The sequence below is a fragment of the Lepus europaeus genome, chromosome X, assembly GCF_033115175.1.
Source record: "Lepus europaeus isolate LE1 chromosome X, mLepTim1.pri, whole genome shotgun sequence".
In the NCBI taxonomy this organism is placed as follows: domain Eukaryota; kingdom Metazoa; phylum Chordata; class Mammalia; order Lagomorpha; family Leporidae; genus Lepus; species Lepus europaeus.
The window spans coordinates 42,380,778-42,405,111 of NC_084850.1; the positions used below are offsets into that span (position 1 = coordinate 42,380,778).

Consider the following 24,334-nt stretch of genomic DNA (forward strand, 5'->3'; position numbering starts at 1 on the left):
TCAGAAGTTTTCTTTGTTGAAGTAGAATTGAACCTTCCTAGGATCCAGACTGGAGTGTCGTTGACAGCATTTGCGCAGGCTCTTTGCCAGACCTTGAGGACCACATAAGAAAACCCCCACCACAGACCTGCAAGAATAAAGCAGTAATAAGGGCAGGAATGCAGTAAAGGCTGTGGGTGTTAGTGGGAATGAAGAGACTGCTTTTGCTAGGCCTCTGTTATTCCCAACAACACCAAGTTAAAACACAATTGGTGGTTGACTTCCCATGTTCTTCATGTCAATTTTTTAGCCTTTTCTGTTTGAAAGTCCCAACTATGCTCCCAAGAACCCTTACTACTCTCAGCACTCAGCCTTACTTATTGAGGACACAGATACCCAAGAGATGTATTACAGCACTGTGCGTAAGTGTTAGACCCTGGATCCAGTCTATGGGTTCAAATCCCAGTTCTGACATTTATCCCACCCATGTGACTTTAAGAAAGGTACCGGTTCAAGTCCCAGCTGCTCCACTTCCAATCCAGCTCTCTGCTATGGCCTGGGAAAGCAGTAGAAGATGGCCCAAGTCCTTGGGCCCCTGTACCCACGTGGGAGACCCAGAAGAAGCTCCTGGCTCCTGGCTTCAGATCAGCCCAGCTCCAGCCGTTGTGGCCATTTGGGGAGTGAACCAGTAGATGGAAGATATCTCTCTCTCTGCTTCTCCCTCTCTCTAACTCTGCCTTTCAAATAAATAAATCTTATTTTAAAAAAAAAAGAAAGAAAGGTCTTGGGGCTGGTGCTGCAGAGTAGTAGGTTAACCATTTGCTTGTGGTGCTGGCATCCCATATGGGCAGTGGTTCCAGTCCCGGCTACTCCACTTCTGATCCAGCTCCCTGCTGATTGCCTGGGAAAGCAGCAAAGGATGCCCAAGTGCTTGGGCCTCTGCACCATGGGAGACACAGAGAAAGTTCCTGGCTCTTGGCTTCGGATCAGCTCAGCTCTAGCTGTTGCAGCCATTTGGGGAGTGAACCAACGGATAGGAGATTTTCTCTCTCTCTCTCTCTCTCTCTCTCTCTCTCTCTCTCTCTCTCCCTCCCTCCTTCCCTCCCTCCCTCTCTCTCTGTCTCAAGTAAATAAATAAATATTTTTTTTAAAAAAGAAAGGTCTTCACCATTCTGTATTTCAGACTCCCACCTATAAAATAGGGATAAAAATGGTACCCACCTCAGGGTTGTTTTGAAGAGTAAGTGGAAACATGTAACACAATTGGGAAAATGTGTGGCTCACAGCAAGTGCATATGTGTTAGCTGCCATTAAAGCCATTCACTGTGAGTTTATTCCCACCTCAATTTCTCACAGTGAAGAGGTGATGTCTTTCCAGTTAAGCTCTGTGTCTCACTCTGTCCTCTTTTTAAAAATATAATTATGCCATAATTTGCATACCATAAAATTCATCCTTTTGAAGTATGCAATTAGTGCGTTTTAGTATAGCCACAAAGTTGTGCAATAATCACCATTATCTAATTCTAGAATATTTTCTTTTTTAAAAAAAGATTTATTCAAGGCCGGCACCATGGCTTAACAGGCTAATCCTCCGCCTTGCGGTGCCGGCACACCGGGTTCTAGTCCCGGTTGGGGCGCCAGATTCTATCCTGGTTGCCGCTCTTCCAGGCCAGCTCTCTGCTATGGCCCGGGAAGGCAGTGGAGGATGGCCCAAGTCCTTGGGCCCTGCACCTGCATGGGAGACCAGCAGAAGCACCTGGCTCCTGGCTTCGGATCAGCACGATGCGCTGGCCGCAGCGGCCATTGGAGGGTGAACCAACGGCAAAAAAGGAAGACCTTTCTCTCTGTCTTTCTCTCTCACTATCCACTCTGCCTGTCAAAAAAAAAAAAAAGATTTATTCATTTGAAAGAGTTACAGAGAGAGGTAGAGACAGAGAGAGAGGTCCTCCACCTGCTGGTTCACTCCCTAGATGGCTGCAATGGCCAGAGCTGCACTGATCCAAAGCCAGGAGCCAGAAGCTTCTTCTGGGTCTCCCACGTGGGTGCAGGGGCCCAAGGAGTTGGGCCATCTTCTACTGCTTTCCCAGGCCATAGCAGAGAGCTGGATCTGAAGAGGAGCAGCCAGGACTAGAACCGGCGCCCATATGGGATGCTGGCACCTCAGGCCAGGGCTTTAACCCGCTGTGCCACAGCGCCGGCCCCTAATTCTAGAATATTTTCATCATCCTAAAGAAATCCCATCCATACTAGCAGTCACTCCTCATCTCCTCCCAAACACTCTCCTGACCATAGACAATTGCTTATCTACTTTTTTAAAGATTTTTTTTAATTTGAAAGGCAGAGTTACAGAGACGGAGGAGAGACAGAGAAAAGTCTTCATCTACTGGTTCACTCCTCAAATGGCCACAAAGGCTGGGGATGGGTCATGCTGAAGCAAGGAACCAGGAGCTTCTTCCAGGTCCTACCCCTTGAGTGCAGGGGCCCAAGCACCTGGACCATTTTCAGCTGATTTCCCAGGTGCATTAGAAGGGAATGAATCAGAAGTGGAGCAGCTGAGAATCGAACCAGCGCCCATATAGGATGTAGGCATCACAGATGGAGATTTAACCTGCTGTGAGACAATGCTGGCCCCTGCTAATCTACTTTCTATCTACAGATTTGCTTGTTCTGAACACTCCATGAAAATAGAATCATACAGTGTATGGCCTTTTATGGCTAGTTTCTTTGATTCAGCATAATATCTTCAAGGTTCATCTGTGTTATAGCATGTATCAATACTTCATTCCTTTTATATCCATGCAGATACTACATTCGCCTTATCCCATTCATCTGCTGGTGGATACTTGGATTGTTTCTATTTTTTGGCTATTATGAGTAATGCTGCTATGTCCGTTCATGTACAAGTTTTCATTTCTCTTGGGTGTATACTGAACAGTGGAATTGCTGAGTCATACGGGAGCTCTTTGAGGAACTGCCAAATTTTGCCCAAGTACTGCACCATTTCACATTCCCACAAACAATGTAGGATTCTAATTTCTCCATTTACTGCCCAATACTTGTTATTGTCCATCTTTCATTAAGCCCATCTTAGTCCTCTCCCCTCTTTTGTATGTTAATTTATTTCTATCAATTAGACTCTGTCCTGTCTATAAATATGCTAAGATTGTCATTGGGCTAAATAAGCATTTCCTGGGGCTGGGGCTGTGTTGTAGCAGACTAAACCACTGTCTGCTGTGCCAGCCTTCCATATCAGCACCAGTTTGAGCCCTGGCTGTTCCACTTCCTTTCCAGCTCCTTGCTAATGGCCTGTGAAAGCAGCAGAAGATGGCCCAAGTCCTTGGGCCGTCCTTGGGCCCCTGCCGCCCACATGGGGGACACAGCAGAAGCTCTTGGCTTCAGCCTGGCCCAGCCCTGGCTCTTGTGGCCTTTTGAGAAGTGAACCAATGGGTGGAAGCTCACTCTCTCACTTTCTCTGTGTGTGTAACTCTGTGTTTCAAATAAATAAATAAAGCTTAAAAAAAGAATTTCCTGACACTGAACCTTTCCAATACTTGACTACACATCTCTAATAATTCCTTCCTTGGTATCTATGACCCCACTTCCCCACGTTCTCCTACTTTTTCTCTGGTTTATCTTTCTCTCGTTCCACATAATGTAGGCATTACTTAATACTCTATCCTTTGCCATTCTCTCTCCTGGCAACCTCCTGCACTCTCACAACTTCAACTACTTCATCTCAAGCATAACTTCTGCTTGTCTGCTGCTTTATGAGGTACAAAGCTTTTTTGATATATTGTATCACTTCATCTTTACAACAGCCCTGCAAATGAGCACAGCAGGCATTTACTAACATAACCATTTTAACAGACAAGGAGTTGGAAGAACAGAGGGTTTTTTAGCTCAAGGTCCTAGAACTAGAAAGTGTCACAACAAGTCTGAGGTAGGACCTAGGATCATCTGAGTCCCAGTCACTAAGTGCTCTTGCCACTGCCTTCCCGAAGCCTTTCCTGATCATCCGATGTGGCCATAGAGTTGCTTGCCTAGAGTGTCCATGCACCTGTTTTACGTAGTTGGTCATTCTGATTGAGTTTATTATATGCATGCCGTGGTCAAATGTGTGCTACCAGAGGGCAATAACAGTATCCTATTTCTCTTTCAACCTCCAAAGCTTCTAGAATAGTGAATGCCGAACTCATAGAAAGTAGCTAATAATTGTGTAGAATTGAATTGATCTTCACCTACTGATTTGTTCAGGAAGTGTATCTGCTACAATCAACTGTACTCGCCCATTGGAATGGCTGCTTTCATAGCACTGTGTTTTCCTGTATTCATGAATATGTCGCAAAACTCTCTAGAAAGACTGAGCTCAGGTGATCAGTGAAACAGATATTGCACTCCAAAGCCTTCTTACTTTAGAGGTCATTGCCCCCCACCCAAATGCATTTGAATTGCTGCAGGTCTCTATTTTGTTTGGTAGATCAGAATGGAGGCTCCTTGCCTCACTGAATAGAGGCTTGCTGGGGCAGCAAACACCCTCTCACCAATTACAAAATTGTGACCTTTTTTTTTTTTGATTAAAAAAAAACATAAAGTTTTCTCCATTTTAAGCAAGAATCTAAGAATAGTTTCTGCTCCTGAGATCTTTTTCTGAGTGATCTACATGCTATACTGTCTTTCCTAAACCCTAGCTCTGCAAACTCAACTAACTAGAGGAGAATGTACTTACTTGGGGTGGGCAGTAGCTATAGTAGAAAACTCATTGTCCCACATTGGTCTCCCAAAGGAGGTTTTCTGTTTCAAACCTGTCAAGATGTCAGTGGCCTTGTCAAAGTTTAATGCTGCGTGGCCAACCTGGAGTCAGAAAAATAAGTTAGAAAAAGCAAGCAAGTCCTGATGGCTGCATCTTTCTTTGGCCACTTTTCAACTTGGGTGTGAGGCTGAAGGCAGGTAGGAAATCAGAAGAAATAATTATCTCTAGTCATCCTGCACTATCTTTTGACTGACTTTCATCTTAACACTTAACAAGAGAATTAGTGTGTTATTTAAACTTACAATGTTGCTATCCCATCCGGTGAGGAAGAGACGGTAGTTTAGAAAACCCACTTTGCCCAATTCCTCCATTTCCTGTTCCAGGGAATTCAACAGGTCATTGAACCAGGCAAAGGCACCTGTCTCCCTGCAGATCCAGTAGAAATAGATCTGGAATAAGCAAAAGAGGACATAGTCTTATTAAGTGCCTTTTAAATATATACACAAGGGAACTTCAAAACATTCATGGAAAAATGGAGTGAACATAAGTGCATTTTGGTGCAAAAGAATTTTGAAGTACATTGCATAGTTTTTTGCAACACACATTTTTCCCAAACTTTTTGAAGACCTCTTATATGCATAGATTTTAATTATTTGCCAGCAAAGAAACTTATCTTTTAATTCCACTTTCCACAAACTTTGTGAAAGTGCCCTCACATGTACTCTACACTTATTGACCAACCTGACAAATCCACCTTTACAGAGCAGCAGACCTAAGGCAACAGGGCTGTCCCATGTCCTGACAATTTCCCTCAAGCAAAGAGACCTCCAAGACCGTATTTGATTTAGGGTGATTTGAAACTGCAAATCAAATCGCAGCCTCTGCTTTTACAGTGAATCTGTAGAAGCCAATGATGTGGCAGAGAAGTGATTTCTCACTCTCGTAACTCCAGAGAGAGGCTTACTCCCTTAGCCATTGGAAAGATCTAGCCCAAGAAGTCGATAGACCTGCCAGTCCCAGGCTAGGTGACAAGTACTATGTGGAAATGTACCTTTTGGGTTTTGAGTTTGTGGTCAGCATGCTGCAATTTGTGCCAGATGGATTTCAAGATGGAAGCAAAGGGAGTGACCCCAATTCCTGCTCCAATCAGCACAGCCACTTCATACTGGAAAACATCCTCACTGACTGTGCCAAAGGGACCATCTACCTCAATTCTGGCAGGAGACAGAAGACAACAGGCAAGTGAGTCACGTCCACCTCTAACCTTGAACATCCTCCCAGAAACTTCGCTGTTCCCATGGCTGACTTCTACCTGGTCATTGCTATTGTACCAGGCCTAAGGTTCAGTGAGGGATTGCTTTCTCTTTTCTGCCAGTCTGCATCCTGGTCTGGGACCCTGCTGGTCTCAAGGACCTACCTGGGTAGTGGGGACTTCTGTTGTTCAAAAGCCTTGATGAGTTTTTCTGTCCAGTCCCCTGCTACTCGGACATGAATGGAGAAGAAATCTTCCTCTGGAGCAGAGGTCAGAGTAAAGGGATGCCACTCCAGGAAAGAGATTGAGGGGCAGTTAACGAAGACGTACTGCCCCACTTCCATGCTGAAACCGCGCTTCTTCATCTGCAGTTCCAAAACTTTGGATGGGTGCATGATCACCTGTGGAGGAAACACACAGACCCAAGGAGGCAAACTCAAATGGCAACAGGGGCAGGCCGAGGAAGTACATGAGTAGAGCTGGAGGGCTAGTGACTGATGGAAGTGAACTGCAAACCCAAGTTCTTTCTAAAGGGGGCAGCAGCTACTCAGTTCTTGACAAGGGTTGCAAAACTGAACTGTGACTTGGTTGCTAATCAGCTTTTCTGATTTTTCAACGGAAGCAAGAAATGCCTCTGTGTGTGTGTGTGTGAGAGAGAGAGAGAGAGAGAGAGAGCCTCCATTCAGATTTTTAACTGTTGGCAATCAATTATTTTTTTAATGAACATTATGTGGGCCAAACAAAAATGTATTCATGGACTAGATCTGGCCCAGGTTAGATCCGGAAAAGACAGCTCTGAAAAAGACCCATCCTGAGTATTTCCGCCAGACCCCTCCTTCCCATCATTTTGTCCCACACTGGAGAAACTGAGGTAGGTTGCTCCTATGTTCCTCTTTACTCTCTTCTCAATGATAATGTGACAATTAAGGGCTTTTTTTGTTTGTTTGTTTGTTTTACACAGCCAGATGGCAATTGAGTTTTATAATCAGGCATAACGTAACCTTATCACAGCAAGAGAAAAGTGTGTATTCTTTACCTTGGTAATCACAACCTTCTGCCGGGAACGATAGAACCGGAGGATCCTTTCAAAGGCATAAAGAACGCATGGTGCAAGGATCCACTCCCAAGACTACACAGAGACAGAGCAAAGAATTAGACCACATATTGATCTCTCACTGAAGACTGATTGTGTCACAATTTATTCTTTCACTTAAGATCTCTGATGTGTGCCTACATTAAACCTCTAATTTCACAGATCTTGAGGATGGAAATCAAAAGAAATATACCACAATGATTTCATTTGCTAATCTGTTACTCATAAACAGAACACTTTCTGAAAACTCATAGGTCTGACCAGGAAGTGAAAAAAAAAAAAAAACACAGAAATAAAATACATGGATAGATGATGGAAATATACTTAGATAGATGATAGAGACAGGTGATAGAAATGTACATATATTCTTAAATTATATGTAAAATTTAATTTTAAGGCTCTAAGACAATCTTTCAGGACAACTTGTCCAATCTGAGGAACCAACAGAGAAGACAGATGTGAAATAGAAACATATGATTAAAAACTTTTAAGAAGTAATGCCCAGGGGCCGGCGCTGTAGCATAGCAGGTAAAGCCACCACCTGCAGGGCCGGTATCCCATATGGGCACTGATTCGAGTCCCAGCTGTTCCACTTTCGATCCAGCTCTCTGCTGTGGCCTGGGAAAGCAGTAGAAGATGATCCAAGTCCTTGGGCCCCTGCACCTGCGTGGAAGACCCAGAAGAAGCTCCTTCCTGGCTCCTGGCTCTTGATCGGCTCAGCTCTGGCTGTTGCAGCCAATTGGGGAGTGAACCAGCGGATGGAAGACCTCTCTCTCTGCCTCTTCTTCTCTCTGTGTGTAACTCTGACTTTCAAATAAATAAATAAATAAATAAATCTTTTTAAAAAATAAATAAGTAATGCCCAGTGTTAACCGAGATTCAGGGAAATGGGAATGGTCACCTGTGCAGCTGCTGGAAGTGCAAATTAGCAGCATCTTTCCAGTGGGCAATTTGGTGGTAACCCTCAACAGCCTCAAAGGCATCCCTTCTCTTTGACCTTGGAATTTCACTTCTATAAAATGGAGATAAAGAAATAACTAAGGAACAGGTGTTGTGGCACTGCACGTTAAACCACTGTTTGGGACACTAGCATCTCATGTCAGAATGCCTGTTTAAGTTCCAGCAACTCCACTTCTGATCCAGCTTCCAGCTAAAGTGCTTGTGAGGCAGTAGATGATAACTGAAGTAGTTGGGTTCCTGCCACCCACATGGGAAGTCAGGATGGAATTCCTGGATCCTGGCTTCAGCTTGGCCCAGCCCTACCTGTTGCAAGTATCTGGGGATGGAAGATTCTCTCTCTCTCTCTCTCTCTCTCTCTCAAGTAAATAAAAAATAAATAAATGAACATTTAAAAATACATAACTAAGCTGTACATAAAATACACAATATTTACTAAGAAAAAATGTCAAGAATAGAATATCATAAAACTGTTTCAAACAGATATTTCAGGGAAATATTTGACCATAAAGGAAAACATATATGATATAGGACAAAGACAAAGATGCTTATCTTACATGGTAGAACTCTATATGTAATTATTTGTCTGTATGTTCTACAATAAACATGTATTAGTGTTTTAATTTTCAAATAGAGGGAATATTGAGATAGTATTTTTTTGTAATGTTTATGGAGGAAAAAAAGCCATACATTAGGGTGACAAAACTGGTGTTGTCTTCCTTAGGGTATTAAATGACCCATCAAAGCAACCCTTGATTTTTTTTTTTAGAATTTATTTATTTTATTTGAAAGTAAAATCAAAGTTATAGAGAGAAGAGAAGAGAGAGAGAGAGAGAGAGAGAGAGAGAGAGAGAGAATCTTCCATCCATTGGTTTATTCTCCAAATGGCCACAACAGCCAAGGCTGGGCCAGGCCGAAGCCAGGAGCCCAGAGCTCCACCCGGGTTTCCCACGTGGGTGGCAGGGGCCCAGGTACTTGGACCATACTCTGCAGCTTTTCCAGGCACATAAGCAGGGAGCTGGATGGGAAGCAAAGCAGCCAGAACAAGAACCATGCTGTGATATGGAATGCCAGCATTGCAGACAGCAGCTTAGCTCACTGCACCACAATGCCCACAATGCCGGCACCTGAGCTACCCTTTTCATGTAAATGTTAACAGACTATACACACTGCCCTGCTTGTTTACATTTCCTATCTTGGAGACTGGTTCTTATTCATACCTATTTTACTAGCAGCAGGGTATTCCATCACCATAAAGTCCTGTCATTTAACTATTGATGCAGGCTGGTTTCCAATCTTTTTTTTTCCATCAAGCAGTGCTGCAATGAATAAGCTCAGACATGTAGTTTAACATATAGACAAGTATATTTGTGGAATAAAATCCTGGAAGTAGACTTGTAAAGTCTGATGGACACTTTCAAATCACCCTCTACAAGCAGTTACATGGACTGATGCTCTCACCAGAAATACGCAAGAGCATTGCCCTACACTTTTTCATCTTTGCTAGTCTGATAAGTTAAACCTTCTTTTCTTGTAATTTAATTTTGCATTTCTTCCATTATAAAAACACAAGCCATCATTTCATGTATTTAAGATTAAAGTACACCTCCATTTCTGTGATTATCCTGTTCATATTTTTACATGTCTTCTTATCAGGTTAGGCTTTTATTATTGATTTCTAGGAGTTGTTTATATATTAAGAAATTAGCCCTTGGTCTGTGAGTTGTAACTATTTTTCCTACTTAATTTGTTGTCAGTTTTTTATTTCTGACCGTCTTGTCTTGTTTCTTTTCTTTTGTGGCTTTGAGATTATTTGTCTTACTTAGAAGTATACTCTCCCATTTCAGCATAAGAAAAAAATTCCTATGTGATCTTAAGGTGCTTTTTTTTTTTACATATAAATCCTTGCCCCATGTAGCCTCAACCCATGTTTGAGTGTAAGATATGGAATGAAAATGTAACTTTTTTCCCAGATGATTTTCTTGCTGTCCTAAAAATATTAATTTATCATTTTCCCTGAATTGAAATGTCAACTTTAGGAGAATTTTTTAGATATTAGATTAGGTGAGGACTAACTAAGCTATTGTACTTTCTTTCTCTTTGTTTTTTAAAGATTTATTTATTTATTTGAAAGACAAAGTGGAGAGAGAGAGAGGGAAGGAGGGAAAGACAGACAGAGAACTTCTATCCGCTGGTTCACTCCTCAGCCACAACGGCTGGAGCATCCGAAGCCAGGAGCCAGGAGTTTCCTCCAGGTCTCCCACATGGGTCCCAGGGCCCAGGACTTGGGCCATCTTCTACTGCTTTTCCAGGCCATAGCAGAGAGCTGGATTGGAAGTGGCGCAGCCAGGCCTCAAACTGGTGCCCAAATGGTATGCCGGTATCGCAGGCAGAGGCTTTATCTGCTATTTCACAGCGCCAGCACCTAAGGTATTGTTCTTAATCCTGCATCTCAATTAACCATGTTTTTAATTTTTTTATTTTTTTGACAGGCAGAGTGGACAGTGAGAGAGAGAGAGAGAGAAAGGTCTTCCTTTGCCGTTGGTTCATCCTCCAATGGCCACTGCGGCCGGCGCACTGTGCTGATCCGAAGGCAGGAGCCAGGTGCTTATCCTGGCCTCCCATGGGGTGCAGGGCCCAAGTACTTGGGCCATCCTCCTCTGCACTCCTGGGCCACAGCAGAGAGCTGGCCTTGAAGAGGGGCAACCAGGGCAGAATCCGGCGCCCCAACCGGGACTAGAACCCAGGGTGCCGGCGCCGCAGGCAGAGAATTAGCCTAGTGAGCCACGGCACTGGCCAGAGATCATGCATCTTACACAGCAAGGCCAGCACATGATCAATAGTACTAATAATGTGGGCTATCATTATTACTTTTACAGAGGGTCTTGCAATATACAACAACCATTGGTCCTGTCACTTCAAGATTTTCTGTTAGGCTAGTGATGCAGAACAGTGGGTTAAATTAGCACTTTCAATGCTGGCATCCCATATCAGAGTGCCAGTTTAAGTCCCAGCTGCTCTGTTTCCAATTCAGTTTCCTGCCAATGTGCCTGGGAGGGCAGAGGAAAATGGCTCAAGTGTTTGGGAGACCTGGTTGAAGTTCCTGGTTCCTGGCTTAGGCCTAGCCCAGCTTAGACTGATGCGGTCATTTGGGGACTGAACCAGAAGATGAAAGATCTCTCTCTCTCTCCCTCTCTCTCTCCCTCCTTCTCTTTGCCTTTCAAATAAATAATTTTTTTAAAAAGATCCTCTGTTAATTGCCTGTTGTCAGTGATGTTGGAAGTTCCTTGAAGGCAGGAATCTTGGAATATCTTTCTTAGGACCCAGCATAGGGCTGAGGTGATAATAATGATAACTATAATGAGTAATCATAACAGTCATAACAACTCCTAGAGTCTGTCCTTATCCATAAGGTTCTGACCTGAGGGAAGTGCCCTTCAAACTGAGGATGCCTACAGTGGTGGTCAGGGTCATCCCACTTCTCAAAAGAGTCTGCACATTCATGAGGATGGTCCTCCTCCATGCTCTTCTTCGTTTGACCTCGGACAATTCCACTGAAACAGACAACGGAGGGCATTTTGAGGGTAACGAGTTGTGCAAGGTTGGGAGTTGGGACAAAAGAACGAGACTTTGAAAACCTTACCCAGCACCATGAATCACTAAGCCAATGATATAGATGATGAAGAGGTGGTGCGTATACCAGAAGACCTCAAAATAATGCTTCCGGATAAACTCCACAGCGGAAGTTACCATGAGAATCAAGGCTATCGTGATAACAACTCCTGTGAGACCAGCGATGCTGGTAAACGTCACATACAACAATGTCTGTGAAAGGAGAAATGTCAGCAAGACACATGTCCACCAAGGTTACTGTGCCCTTCCAGAGCCTAGATGCTTTGCCATTCAGTCAACTCACCACGTCTGGGGAATGGATGGGATTTAGCCAAGAATCTCGTTCCTTCCCATGATGAGATAGGTTGGAGAGAACAGAGGCCAGGGATCCATCTGTGGCCTGCCGGCTTCTGCTGTAGCGTTCAAAGTTAAACAGGTGTGCGATTATATGAACAGCTAAGTGGAAAGATGGAAAAAGAGTGTAAGAAGCATCTATCTGAGGAACATCCTGGCGAGCATACCCCACCAAAATAGGAGAATCCTGGAGGGAATGCCTAGCATAATGATACGTCTACAACAGGTGTCCAAGACTGCAGAGATCCAAGATCTTTTTTATACTCAGTCAGTCCCCATGGGAATAGAATGTGCACTCTATGAAAACAGGCATAGCGCAATGCCTGACAAATAATGCCAATAAATATGTGCTGAGTGTTTGTAGGCATGGATGAGTGAATCAGGACTCTGAATGCCCTGGCGTCTGCAGTTTCAGGGTTTGCTTGAGTTACCTGTGAGGAGGCAGATCATATACGCCACCAGCTTGTGGAAGGTCAGATTGTGATCCAATGGCTTTCTCAGTGTTCGACTGCAAAACTACAAATAGAAGGTGATTGTGGTGAGGTGCCCCCAGGCAGCCTTAAGAAATTCACTAACCAGTAACCAATATGTTTTATACATAGCATGCTAATACCCATGTACCCTCCCTCACCCCCTTGGCCTCCAGAAGAGACCTCTGGCTTCCATCCCCAGGGACTCAGTGTTGGGCTGTCCTACTAAGGCGCCAGGGGTCTCTTTCTTTAATGGGAAAAGTGTAGTAGTGGTTGAGACTCACTGAGCAGGTGCCCCTCACGAAGGACAGCAGATTGCGACACACGGGAACCAGGATCAGCATGCTGTTATAATTCAAGCAGCGAGCAGAGGCTCGGGCCCAGGCCAGTGCAGACTAGAGCAGAGGGGGAAAAAAAGACATACTGCTGCTTCATCTGACCACCTAACAGGTAAGCACTGGCCCAGTCCACTTGTCTGAGACATGCAAATGGACAGGGCTCGGCTTACACCCCACTCTCTCCGTAGCTAGCATAGTCAGGCTAAGCTCTCTATTTGCAAAAGATAGAAAATGGACTGAACTTAATATGGAATTGAGAAATTTCCCTGACAGTGGCTTGGAAATAGTTCACTACACATTTATTAATGTGAAAGAGACTAGAATTTAATGATTTTGGGCTGGCGCTGTGACGTCGTGGGTTAAAGCCCCAGCCTGCAGTGCCGGCATTCCATAAGGGCACCAGTTTGAGTCCCGGCCACTCCACTTCTAATCCAGCTCCCTGCTAATGCTCCTGGGAAAGCAGAGGAGGATGGTCCATACCCTTGGGCCTCTGCACTCACATGGGAGATCTGGAAGAAGCTCCTGGCTCCTGGCTTTGGATCGGCTCAGCTCTGGCCATTGCAGCCAATTGGGGAGTGAACCAGCAGATGGAAGACCTCTCTCTATCTGTCTCTACCTCTCTCTGTAACTCTTTCAAATAAATAAAAATAAATCTTTAAAAAAAAGAATTTAGGCCAGCACCGGGACTCAATAGGCTAATCCTCTGCCTGCGGCGCCGGCACACCAGGTTCTAGTCCGGTCGTGGTGCCGGATTCTGTCCCGGTTGCCCCTCTTCCAGGCCAGCTCTCTGCTGTGGCCCGGGAGTGCAGAGGAGGATGGCCCAAGTGCTTGGGCCCTGCACCCGCATGGGAGACCAGGAGAAACACCTGGCTCCTGGCTTTGGATCGGCGCGGTGTGCCGGCTGTAGCGGCCATTGGGAGGTGAACCAACGGTAAAGGAAGACCTTTCTCCCTGTCTCTCTCTCTCTCTCACTGTCCACTCTGCCTGTCAAAAAAAAAAGAATTTAATGATTCCATATTCGTAAATATATTCTATGTATGTAATATTTTGCAATGAATAATTGTACTTATTAGACTCAATTATGATTTTATTATTTGCCATTTAGCCTTAAGAATCATATATACTTTTATTTGCCTTTTTAAATAAAATTTTTACTTAGAGCTATAATTACCAGTGGTGGCTATTTTATTCTTTTTTCTATATTGTCTAATGTTGCAATTATAAGCATGTAACAGCTGTGTAATAAAAATAATAAAGCATTGGATGTTTGGAGAAGCAGTTTAGATGCCACTTGGGCTGCCTACATCCCATATCAGAGTGCCCCCCACCGCCTCACAAATAAGTAAAATAAATAAAAATTTTAATAAACAAAAATTTCAATAAATAGAAAGATTTAACCATTTATATGTACAAAAGTGTGCTTCAACAGTTCATGGAAAATGAACTTAATAAATAAGTTTATTTTAGTGCAAAAAACTTCTGAAATCTATGCATATGAGGGGTCTTCAAAAGGATCATGAAAATGTGTACTTTTTTATAATTATATTTATTTATTTTGAAACTCAGCGTTACAGAGAAAGAAAGACAGAGAGAGGAGAGAGAGAGAGAGAGAATCTTCCATCGGCTGGTTCACTCCCCAGATGGCTACAATGGCCAGTGCTAAACCAGGCCAAATTCAAGAGCTTCATCTGGATCTCCCAGGTGAGTGGCAGGGGTTCAAGTACTTGGGCCATCTTCTGCTGCTTTTCCCAGGCCAATGGTAGGGAGCTGGATTGGAAGTGGAACAGCTGGGACTTGCATCCCATATGGGATGCCAATGTCACAGGCAGTGGCTTTACCTATTATGCCACAATGCTGACCCCAAAAACATGTATTATAAAAAGTCTTGCATGGATTTCAAAAATTTTTTAACGAAAATAAACTTATCTTTTGATTTAATTTTCCATGAAGTTTTTGAAGTACCTTTATACAATATCTTAACAAATGGAATATGGGCTGATGTGGTGGTTCAGTGGGTTAAGCCACCTCTTGCAGATCTTGCACCTCATATCTGAGTGCTGGTTCAAGTCCTGGCTGCTCTGCTTTCCATCCAACTCCTTTCAAATGTGTCTGGGAAAACAGTGGAAGATGTCCCAAGTACTTGGGTCCCCTGCCGTGAAGGTGGGAGATCCAGATGGAACATTTGGGGAGTGAACTCCAGTTGATGGAAGATTCTTTCTCTCTCTCTCTCTCTGTCTGTGTGTGTGTGTGTGTGACTCTGCCTTTCAGATAAATAAATAAATAAATTTTTAAAAAGAAAAGGTTGGTGTCCAGCACTGTTATTTTTTTTTATAAATGGAATAAAGCTTAGGCAAGACCAGCAAATCCCCTAGAGCAAAATTCTTAACTTTAGGTAGAGATTTGAGAAGACAACTTCTGAGAGCAGAATTTCAAGCTGATTTCCTTGGGTAGCCAAGCAGCATAAATCAAGAACTTGATCTAACAACCTAGAAACAGGCTGAACTAGGTACAGACTGGCGGAATACGCTCCACTCCATGGCAGCTACGTCCAGCTTGTAGCCTCAACTCTGCATAACTGGTCTCTAAGTCTGCTTCATGTATTTGGGACTGCAGGCTGTGGGATGTGACTGTCCTGTAGAAGTACAGGTGGTGGTGGTAGCCAGAAAATTTCTACTGCACTTCAGCCAACTGGCCAGCCTTACATGTATGCCTGTCAAGGACTTGCTAAAAGGAAGAGTATGGATCCACATTAACAATCGCTCAGTCTGCCCCTAACAATATGTAAAGCACAGAAACTAATTTTCCAAATAGCCTGGGCCCAGGACAATGTGACATCAGGTGAATAAGCCAGGTCAAGATCTGCCTAGGGTTGCTAATGGCTCACAATGTCAGGCAGTGCAGTGAACAAGAGCTGCCCTGCTGTTTTCCATTTCTGGATCTTCCACATGACCTGTGCTTTCTCGCTCTGCTGAGTCACACTCCGACTGTTTTTGGTAGAGACAGCCTGTTCCATTTCCGAGTAAATTTTCTCTTATCTCGGAGACCCTGCATTTCCACATCAGTTCCCACAGCTTGCTTATTTGAGTCACAGAGGTTTCTTGAAGCTAAAATTGGCAAGTGAGTTGAAAATGTAGGACTATAATTTCACAGCCCCACATTCTGTGGCAGCTATCTGTACAGGATGAATTCTTTTCTGAGAAAATCTTTTACCCCATCACAGCACACTGAAATAGCCCAATGTATATTCGTTTCCCTCAATCAACACTTACAGATGTTGTAATTAAACTGCTATTGTCATTAATGCCTCATTGACTTTGGACTTAAACTCCTTCCTCTGCAACGTACTTGCTCTGCTTCACAGTGAATCAAACTGTTCTCCATATATTCCCCAGGTGAGCATGAATTATAAAATGCTCTATGGAATGATTAAATGAATTATGACACATCAATGCAAAGGACTATTATTCTCCTAAAAGGCTGAGAGCCATCTGTGGTGGTATAGTGGAGATACATGTTTTAACAATCAGTTTTTTCAGGGGAAGGAGATTTCTGATCTCCAGCATTTGTCAATTTTGGTGATGTAACTATTCCCGCCATGGTAGAGTTCAAGATGTCATTGGACCCTACCAAAAGCAGTTTGGAAGAGATGCACACAGCTGCAAGTATGAGGGTGAGCATTTAGCAGAGTCATTGAGATGCTGCTTGGGATTCTCATATTCCCAATATGGGAGTCCCTAGGTCCAGATTCTGGCTCTGCAGCCAATTCCAGCTTCCTGTTGATATGCACCCTGGGAGGTAGCAGTGATGGCTTAAGTGCTTGGGTCCCTGGCATCCACATAAGTGATCTGGACCGAGTTCTTGGCTCTTGGCTTGGACCCGGCCCAGTCCCCAACTGTTTCAGGCATTTGGGGAGTGATCCAGCAGATGTGAGCTCTTTCTGCCTTTCAAATAAGTAAATAGATTTTTAAAAAAGATTTATTTTATTTATTTGAAAGGCAGAGTGCTAGAGAGAAAGGGAGAGACACAGAGAGAAAGAGATCTCCATTCTGCTGCTTCACTCCCCAAATAACCACAATAGCTGGGCCTAAGCCAAGCTGAACCAGGAACTAGGAACTCCATCCAGGTCTTCCACATTCGTGGCAGAGGCCCAAGCAATTGGGCCATCTTCCGCTGCTTTTTCAGGCACATTAGCAGGGAGCTGGATCAGAAGCAGAGTAGCTGGGACTCCAACCAGCACTCTGATATGGCATGCCAGTGTTGCAAGTGACAGCTTAGCCTGATGTGCCACAATGCCAGCCCCAATACAATTTTTTTAAGAGATGTAGAGAGGATGTTATTGCAAGCTGGCATGAGATGGTTCTAGCACACCCATGCTTATGTACTCACATGGGAATATACCTGAGGTACATTGAGTATAAGAAGCAATTTCTTGGGGCTGGCGCCATGGCACGGTAGGTTAATCCACCGCCTGTGGTGCCGGCATCCCATATGGGTGCCGGTTCTAGTCTGGCTGCTCCTCTTCCCATCCAGCTCTCTGCTATGGGCTGGGAAAGCAGTGGAAGATGGACCAAGTGCTTGGGCCCCTGCACCCATATGGGAGACCCAGAAGAACCACCTAGCTCCTGGCTTCAGATTGGTGCAGCTCCGGCTGTTTCGGCCATTTGGGGAGTGAACCAGTGGATGGAAGACCTTTCTCTCTGTCTCTCCCTCTCATTGTCTATAACTCTACCTCTCAAATAAATAAATAAAAAAAGAAGCAATTTCTGGCCAATATCTATAAAGTGATTCTTTTTTTTTTTTTTGGTTCAAACAAAAGATAACATGCCCTACTATAAAAGTTAATCAAAAATACTTAGCACTATACATCCCAAAGGGCACATGTGACTGTATGGAAAGAAAAAGGTGAATGAACAGTAATAGCTATGCCAAGACACAAAAATAAAGCCCATGTGCGTGACAATGTGTGAGCAAGCACATCTTGGCATACATGCATTGCACTATAGACATGGTGCTCTCATGGGAGTGCAAAGGGGAGGAGTTTCCACGTTGTACTTACACACTTCTACATGGCTTGGTTTTGTTGAAGACAGCATTGCTTCTCCAGAAAGCTTGTTTTAAACAGGGCTTGAAAAAATGAGATGTCCACAGGACAGCAGCATGATTCATATTCTTGCTGCTGACTCTTTGGTCATCATGTAATCAAGCTCTTAATAACGAGTCACACTGATTGCATCATTCTCTTAATAAAAAGCTATTTTTAAAACAAATGAACACTTCCTTCGGAGTTCTAATTTCTAAGGAAGGATCATGGGCAAGCATTTAGAAAGGCAAACAGCAGGGTAAAATCAGCCCCATGAACAGAACATTCAAATTCATTGTGATCTCAGCATGGGGCCTCTGATTATGGAAAGTAAGAAAGTTTTCTTTAAAAGGACATGCTGTCTTCAAACGAGTCCGTCCATTGGGTGGGTCTTTGCGGAAAGTGACTGAAAAAGGGCTCGGTGGAGATGAAAGCGATGGGAGCAAGTCCCATACCTGATAGGGCATAATAAACTAGAGATAGCAGGCACATTTGTTCTTCGAAGCAGGGAGTGTCCAGGTGCAGCAGCCAGTGAGAGAACCACCCTCACCTCCATGTGTCCTGGTGACGTCCACACCCCCCTTCCCCTGCCACCCCCCCCCCACAGCTTTCTCCACGCCGTTACCGAGACCTGACCCCAGTTCTTGGCAGCCCCGCCCAGGCCCCAAACGTTTCCTGTTTCAGAGGCGTTTTTCCGTGACCATGACCGTGACATTAGTCCTCAGCACTGACTTCCAAGGTGCCCTATGTCTTTCCTTGTTTCTTTTTCTTTCTTTCTCCCCCTTCCCTCCCTCCTTTCACTCTCTGCTTCCTCCCTCCCTTCCTTTCTCTCTGTCCTTTCTCCCCTTTTTCTTTCTCTCCCTCCCTCCCCTTCCTACTTCTCCCCTCCCCTCCTTCCCTTCTGTCTCTCTCCTCTTTAGTTCCTCCCTCCTTCCTTTCTTTCTCTCCTTCTACATCCCTCTCTCCCTCCCCATTCCTTCTGTCTCTCTCCTCCCTCCCTCCCTTCTCTTTCTCTCCCCCTTTGTCTCTCCTTCCCTCCTTTCACCCTTTCTTTGTACTTTATCTTTCCCTCCCTCCCCCTTTCTCCCCCCCACTCCTTCCTCCTTCCCCTCTCTCCCCCATTCGTTCCTCACTCCCTCCTCCCTCCTTTCTCCCTTTCTTTCTTACCCCTCCCTCCCTTCCTTTCTCTCTGTCTCTCTCTGCTTCTTCTCTCCCTCTCTTTTGTTTTCCTCTTTCCTCCCTTTAATCCCTCCCTCCCTCCTTCCTCCCCTCTTCATCCAGACCACTCGCCTTCCTCCTTCCCTCCATTCTTTTTTTTTTTTTTTTTGCCTGCCTGCTTGCCTGTTCCTTCTTTTTTCCTTTCGTCTTTCAAATAAAGGCTTCTCTGGTTAAAACACAAACATGGGGGGCCGGTGCTGTGGCGTAGTGGACTAAGCCTCCGCCTGCAGAGCCAGCATCCCTCATGGGAGCCGGTTCAAGTCCCAGTAGCTCCACTTCCGGTCCAGCTCTCTGCTGTGGCCCAAGAGGCAATTGAAGATGGCCCAAGTCCTTGGGCCCCTGCACCCATGTGGGAGACCTGGAAGAAGCTCCTGGCTCCTGGCTTCGGATTAGCACAGAGGCAGAGTCTCTGCCTCTGCCTCTCTGTAATTCTGCCTTTCAAACAAATAAATAAAAGTCTTTTTAAAAAATGAAGTTATTGAAAAAAAGAATTTTTCCACCAAGAATACTATATCTGGCAAAAATTAACAACAACAACAACAACAAAAAACCACAATCATGGACATGAGCACTATTCAGTGAGCCTTCCCTTCCCACCTGAGTTTCTAGAAACCATTTTGAAAGTTACCTCCTAATGTTTTTCTTTGCCATCTTTTTTCAAAGACTTATTTATTTATTTATCTGAAAGGCAGAGTCTCACAGAGAGAGAGAGAGAGAGAGAGAGATCTTCCATCTGCTCTTCAAAGGCTACAACTGCCAGGGCTAGGCCAGGTAGAAGCCAGGACCCAGAAACTCCATTTGGGTCTCCTACATGGGTGGCAGGGACCCAAGTACTTGAGCTTCATCTAGTGCCTTCCTGGGTGCATTAGCAGGGAGCTGGATGGGAAACCAAGAAGCCAGGACTTGAACCAGCAATCTAATATGGGATGCTGGCGTTGAAAGCACTGGCTTAAACTGCTGAGCCACAAGACTGGCCCCTGGATGTCTTCTTTATCAGATCTGGGGAGTATGCCCTATATACGGTTGTCAAATTTAGTAAATAAAAATACAAGGATACTCAGCTAACTTTGAACTTCAGATAAAAAAATTAGCATTTCAGCATACTTGCATTCCATGCAATATTTGGAACATACTTAAATCAGAAGTGATTTGTTGTTTATCTGAAACTCAAATTTATCTGAAAAATCCTGCCATTTTTCTGACAACCCTAGCCTTAGAGGAAATCGGGTCAAAACAGAGCTGGAATCAGAGATAAGGGAAAAAATGGAGATTGTCTACATCACAGCTGTGATACTCACCCCAAGGATTTCCCTTGTGTAGTAGTACTTGTCGTCCGTCTCATATTGCAGAAATGCTTGCACAAACAAGAAAACGTTGAGTCCAAACCAAATAACCTAGAGGAACAGAACATACAGTAGAACTGGGGTGTGGAAAGGAGGTAAGAGTGTGCCATTTGGCTGTTTTGGATTTATCTGTTTTCATTTAAAATGAGTACAACCCTGTCAGTATTGGATTTGCTCTCCGAGTTAGCACTTTGAAATGTGTGTACCCTGCTAATGAGCAAGGTCAACAAGCCAAGGCCCAGGGGCACTTCTGGCTCACCACCTGTTTGCATCTCCTGCAAGCTAAGAATGTTTTTACACTCTTTTTGTTTCTCCATTTTTAAATGGTTGAAAAAGATCAAAAGGGTACAATATTTCATGTAATATGAAAATTATGGGGGCAGGCGCTGTGGCATGGTGGGGGGGGGGGTAAAACTGCTGCCTGCAGTGTGCTGGCATCCCATATGGGCACCAGTTCGAGTCCTGACTGCTTCAAATAAATAAATAAATAAATAAATCTTTAACAAAAAAAGTATGTAACATTCAAATTTCAGTGACTGTAAATAAAGTGACATTGGAACTTAGCCATATCTATTCCTTTCTATGTTGTTCATAGCTCTCTTCATGCTACGATGACAGAGTTGAGGTGCTGGGACAGAAATCATAGGGCTTGCGATATGTGCTATCTAGCTTTGGACAGAAACATTGTCTCATTTCTGAACTAGAGTGTTCGAACGACAGCACCTAAAAGGTGGCAGTAAGTGAATAGTGGATTTCTGAAGAAACAAAGACTAAATTTAGCATTTATAACAACACACATCTGAAAAGGCCTTAAGCACTCCAGATGGGCCTGCCTCTTTAATTACACCCTGACACACACTTCGCTGTTTTTGGATGGTGAGTCTTCTTTCAAATTCACCTATTATTGCTTTGGACTCATTTGACCTCCTAAGATTGCTTTGCCTGTCCCAAGCTCTGGCTCAGCATTGGCTAAGTGGGAAACCTGGAACCCACTGCCCATTGTCTTGGAGACCAACCAACTGGGCTTGAGCCCAAGTTTGGAAGTGCTACTCTAATTCAGCAGGTCTCTAGGGCACTGGGGTGGCCCTAGGATGTATCCCTCTCCCTAGGATAGGTCAGACCCATCTCAACCAACAGCTACAGAGCCTTTAGCCTAAGATACGGTTCATTCAGATTCTCCAGATCTTGACTACTCATTCATCTCTAGCAGGATAGCATTTAAAGTGTGATATTGGAGTCAAACTCCTTGAGCTCAAATTCTATCACCACTTCCTACTAGCTCTGTAATCTTAGAGATGTGGTTTAATGTCTCTGAACCTGAATATCTTCATCTGTAAAATGAGGATACTGAATAACAACATCTACCACACAGCAATGCTGTGAGGGTTACCCAATGTAGTGCATGTAAAGCGATGAAGGCAATACTTGGTGCATAGTAAGAGCTCAGTAAATGCTGGCTACAGAGTTGAGTCATTACCAAACTGACTTTACCAAAATCAGTTCCTTCCTACCTCCTCTGCTTAGATACTCTTTCCAGATTTGAATGTCTTTGAGATTCTTTTACTCCAGTTGCAAGGGGTGGCTACCTCAAGAATTCAGAAGACAGAGAAGAGATGCTTATTAAGGGGAAGCAGAACTGTTTCAGGATCTGAAAGGGATACAGGCTAAAGAGCTCTTATCCCATTAGCAAGTGTAAGCCAGGTAAATGATGAAGGACATCCAGGGGGATGTACATCACTGCTCCTTTCCCCAAACCGCCATATACACATGGGAGACCAGAAGTCTAGAGAGGATAAATAATTTAAATAATTTGATCAAGTTCACTCAAGCACTGAATGTACCTGCCAGATTCCCTGTCTCCTAAACTAGTTCTCTTTCTGTGATAATGCAAAAGGAGCTAACCATAGGGCACTGAGTGTTCAACATGTCATGAGATAATTTGACAAAATAAACACTGGGCTTTTCATTAAATACAAGAAAAAAACCCCTCCAGGAGAATGCTGTACCTTTTCCCCTGGTGCACCTGGGCAGTCCTAAGGGACCCAAAGGAAAAACTGGAGAAAAGAGAAAAAGCCCCCGAAGGAGTGATGCCTGGTGTTCTAAGGCAGTGAGAAGGGACCTGGGGTGCTCCAGGCTCAGGTGTGGCTCAGAAATGAAAAAATCAGAGTAGAGAAAGGTCTCCTTTCTTTGGGAGCAGGGAAGAGATTGTGCACACCTGGGATAGTGAAGAGGCTCTGGGTTGATCACTGGGGAGCTGGGTTTAAGTGATGGCTCTTCAATCCATTCACTGAGTGACCTCTGGGTCTTATTTTCCTTTGCAAAATTCGGAAGCTGGGTTATATTTGCACTATTATGCGGTGCTATAGCCACCACCCCACCCGCTGTTACTGGGCACTTGAAATGTAGCTGCTCCTAATTGAGATGTGCTGTGAATGTAAAATACACATCAGATTGTAGAGACTTGGAAAAACCAAAAGAATATAAATGATCTCATTACTATTTTCAATATGTATTACATTCAGAGGGGATAATATTTTTTGATAAATTGGGTTAAACTATGTTGTTAACAATTTCACCTGTTTCTTTTTACCTTCTTCACTATAGCTTTGGGAAGCTCAGAAATGATGTATGTGGGCTTGCAATATATTTTTAGCAGGCAGTGATGAACCAGATGATCTCTCAGATCACTTTTATCTCAAAAAAGACAATGATTTGATGAAATCTGGGTGGGGAGAGTCTAGGAAGGATGGAGAGAAATCAATGCTCCAAGGTATAGAAATGAGATGGAAGAGAAAAGAAGACAGAGAATGAGAACGGATTGACATTCCAAATACTTATCACCTGACAACATGAATAATTGCATAGTCTTTGCCCCTGTCCTCTCATCTGGCCCAGCATTGGATTCATGAACTGAAACCCAATAACTAACATGAAATCTCCCTTTCAAATAACTTACAAATCTTAACAAACATGTTGTCTCCTTATTCTGTCAACCTTCCCAACTAATAGGAAGTGAGACATCACTTACCAGAATCAAAACTGAGAACCAGTGATTAACCACCCAGTTTCCCATCGTCAGGAGCTGGCCTGGAGCTTTTCTGAGCAGCAGGGCTGCTGCAGCAATCTGGCTTCTGGAGAGGGTCTTCAGGCTAGGGAGCTCTGTCCAGCTCAGCCTCTGTGAATCTTTAGGATGTGAAAAATGTGCAGGCACCCACAAGGCTCCCAGGGATGAGTAATTGTATTCTGCCTTCCTCCTCTGGAAGGAACTATGTTATCAGCTTAGGTAGACCAACCCTACTTGTGAGAACCACAGGGGTTTTCCCTGCTAGGGTTTTTACCTCTTCAGGAAATAGAACCCTTCTAGGGTTGAAAATACTCTTGCTCATCACCTTATCAACATAAGCTAATGGGAAGCGTTACCTTCTTTGATAAGAAATTTGCTAAGTTTTTTTTTTTTTGGTGGGAAGGAATATAATTCAGTGGGAATGATATAGCCACGGGGCTCTGGTGCAGCAAGGGGGGAGGTGTGTGTGTGAAGGAAGCTGCTGGCAGGTGCACTTTCAGAGGAGCTGTCAAATCTGCTGCCTGCCGCTAGGACTTCAGACTGGTTAGCTCGGAACTTTAAATCTACCGGTCCTCCTGGCAGCTGATCCCCAGTTGGTGGATGACAGCTGTGGGGGGAGCTGGGCTGGCTGGAAGGACAAGTGAAAAGAAAAGTCAAATAGGATAAGGGAAATATTAACAAGTGTAAATATATGAGGGGTCTTCAAAAGCTTTATAGAAAATGTGTATTACCAAAAAATCTATGTATGGATCTCAAAAATTTTATACCAAAATAGATTTATATTTTCCATAAAGCTTGTGAAGTACTCTCATACACTTTGATTC

The 24,334-nt window shown here is 44.0% G+C and overlaps 1 protein-coding gene across 2 annotated transcripts; it reads right to left on the minus strand.

Annotated features, from left to right (window-relative positions):
* NOX1 (NADPH oxidase 1) lies at positions 1-23,540 on the minus strand. Of its 2 annotated transcripts, XM_062183819.1 has the most exons (13): positions 23,475-23,540; positions 20,402-20,497; positions 12,752-12,862; positions 12,429-12,513; positions 11,948-12,099; positions 11,675-11,856; positions 11,453-11,585; positions 7,018-7,110; positions 6,147-6,382; positions 5,781-5,943; positions 5,032-5,178; positions 4,706-4,830; positions 1-127 (listed from the first exon to the last, which is right to left on the minus strand). In XM_062183819.1, exons 1-13 carry the CDS (start codon positions 23,517-23,519, stop codon positions 1-3), a joined length of 1,695 nt encoding a protein of 564 aa, XP_062039803.1. In that variant the 5' UTR covers positions 23,520-23,540. The 2 variants fall into 2 exon arrangements, with proteins under 2 accessions (XP_062039803.1, XP_062039802.1); XM_062183818.1 differs by lacking the exon at positions 12,752-12,862 and having other exon boundaries at positions 23,475-23,519.
* Positions 23,541-24,334: the final 794 nt, after the last annotated feature.

What these genes read in the sequence shown, in the direction of transcription:
- NOX1 (XM_062183819.1), bottom strand. Translation starts at nt 23,519, where the DNA reads ATGGGAAACTGGGTGGTTAATCACTGGTTCTCAGTTTTGATTCTG. An exon ending in TATGATCTGCCTCCTCACAG is followed by an intron (nt 12,100 to 12,428) that starts GTAACTCAAGCA and finishes CTTTCCACTTAG; the next exon opens with CTGTTCATATAATCGCACAC. An exon ending in AGAAGGTTGTGATTACCAAG is followed by an intron (nt 6,383 to 7,017) that starts GTAAAGAATACA and finishes TTTCCTCCACAG; the next exon opens with GTGATCATGCACCCATCCAA.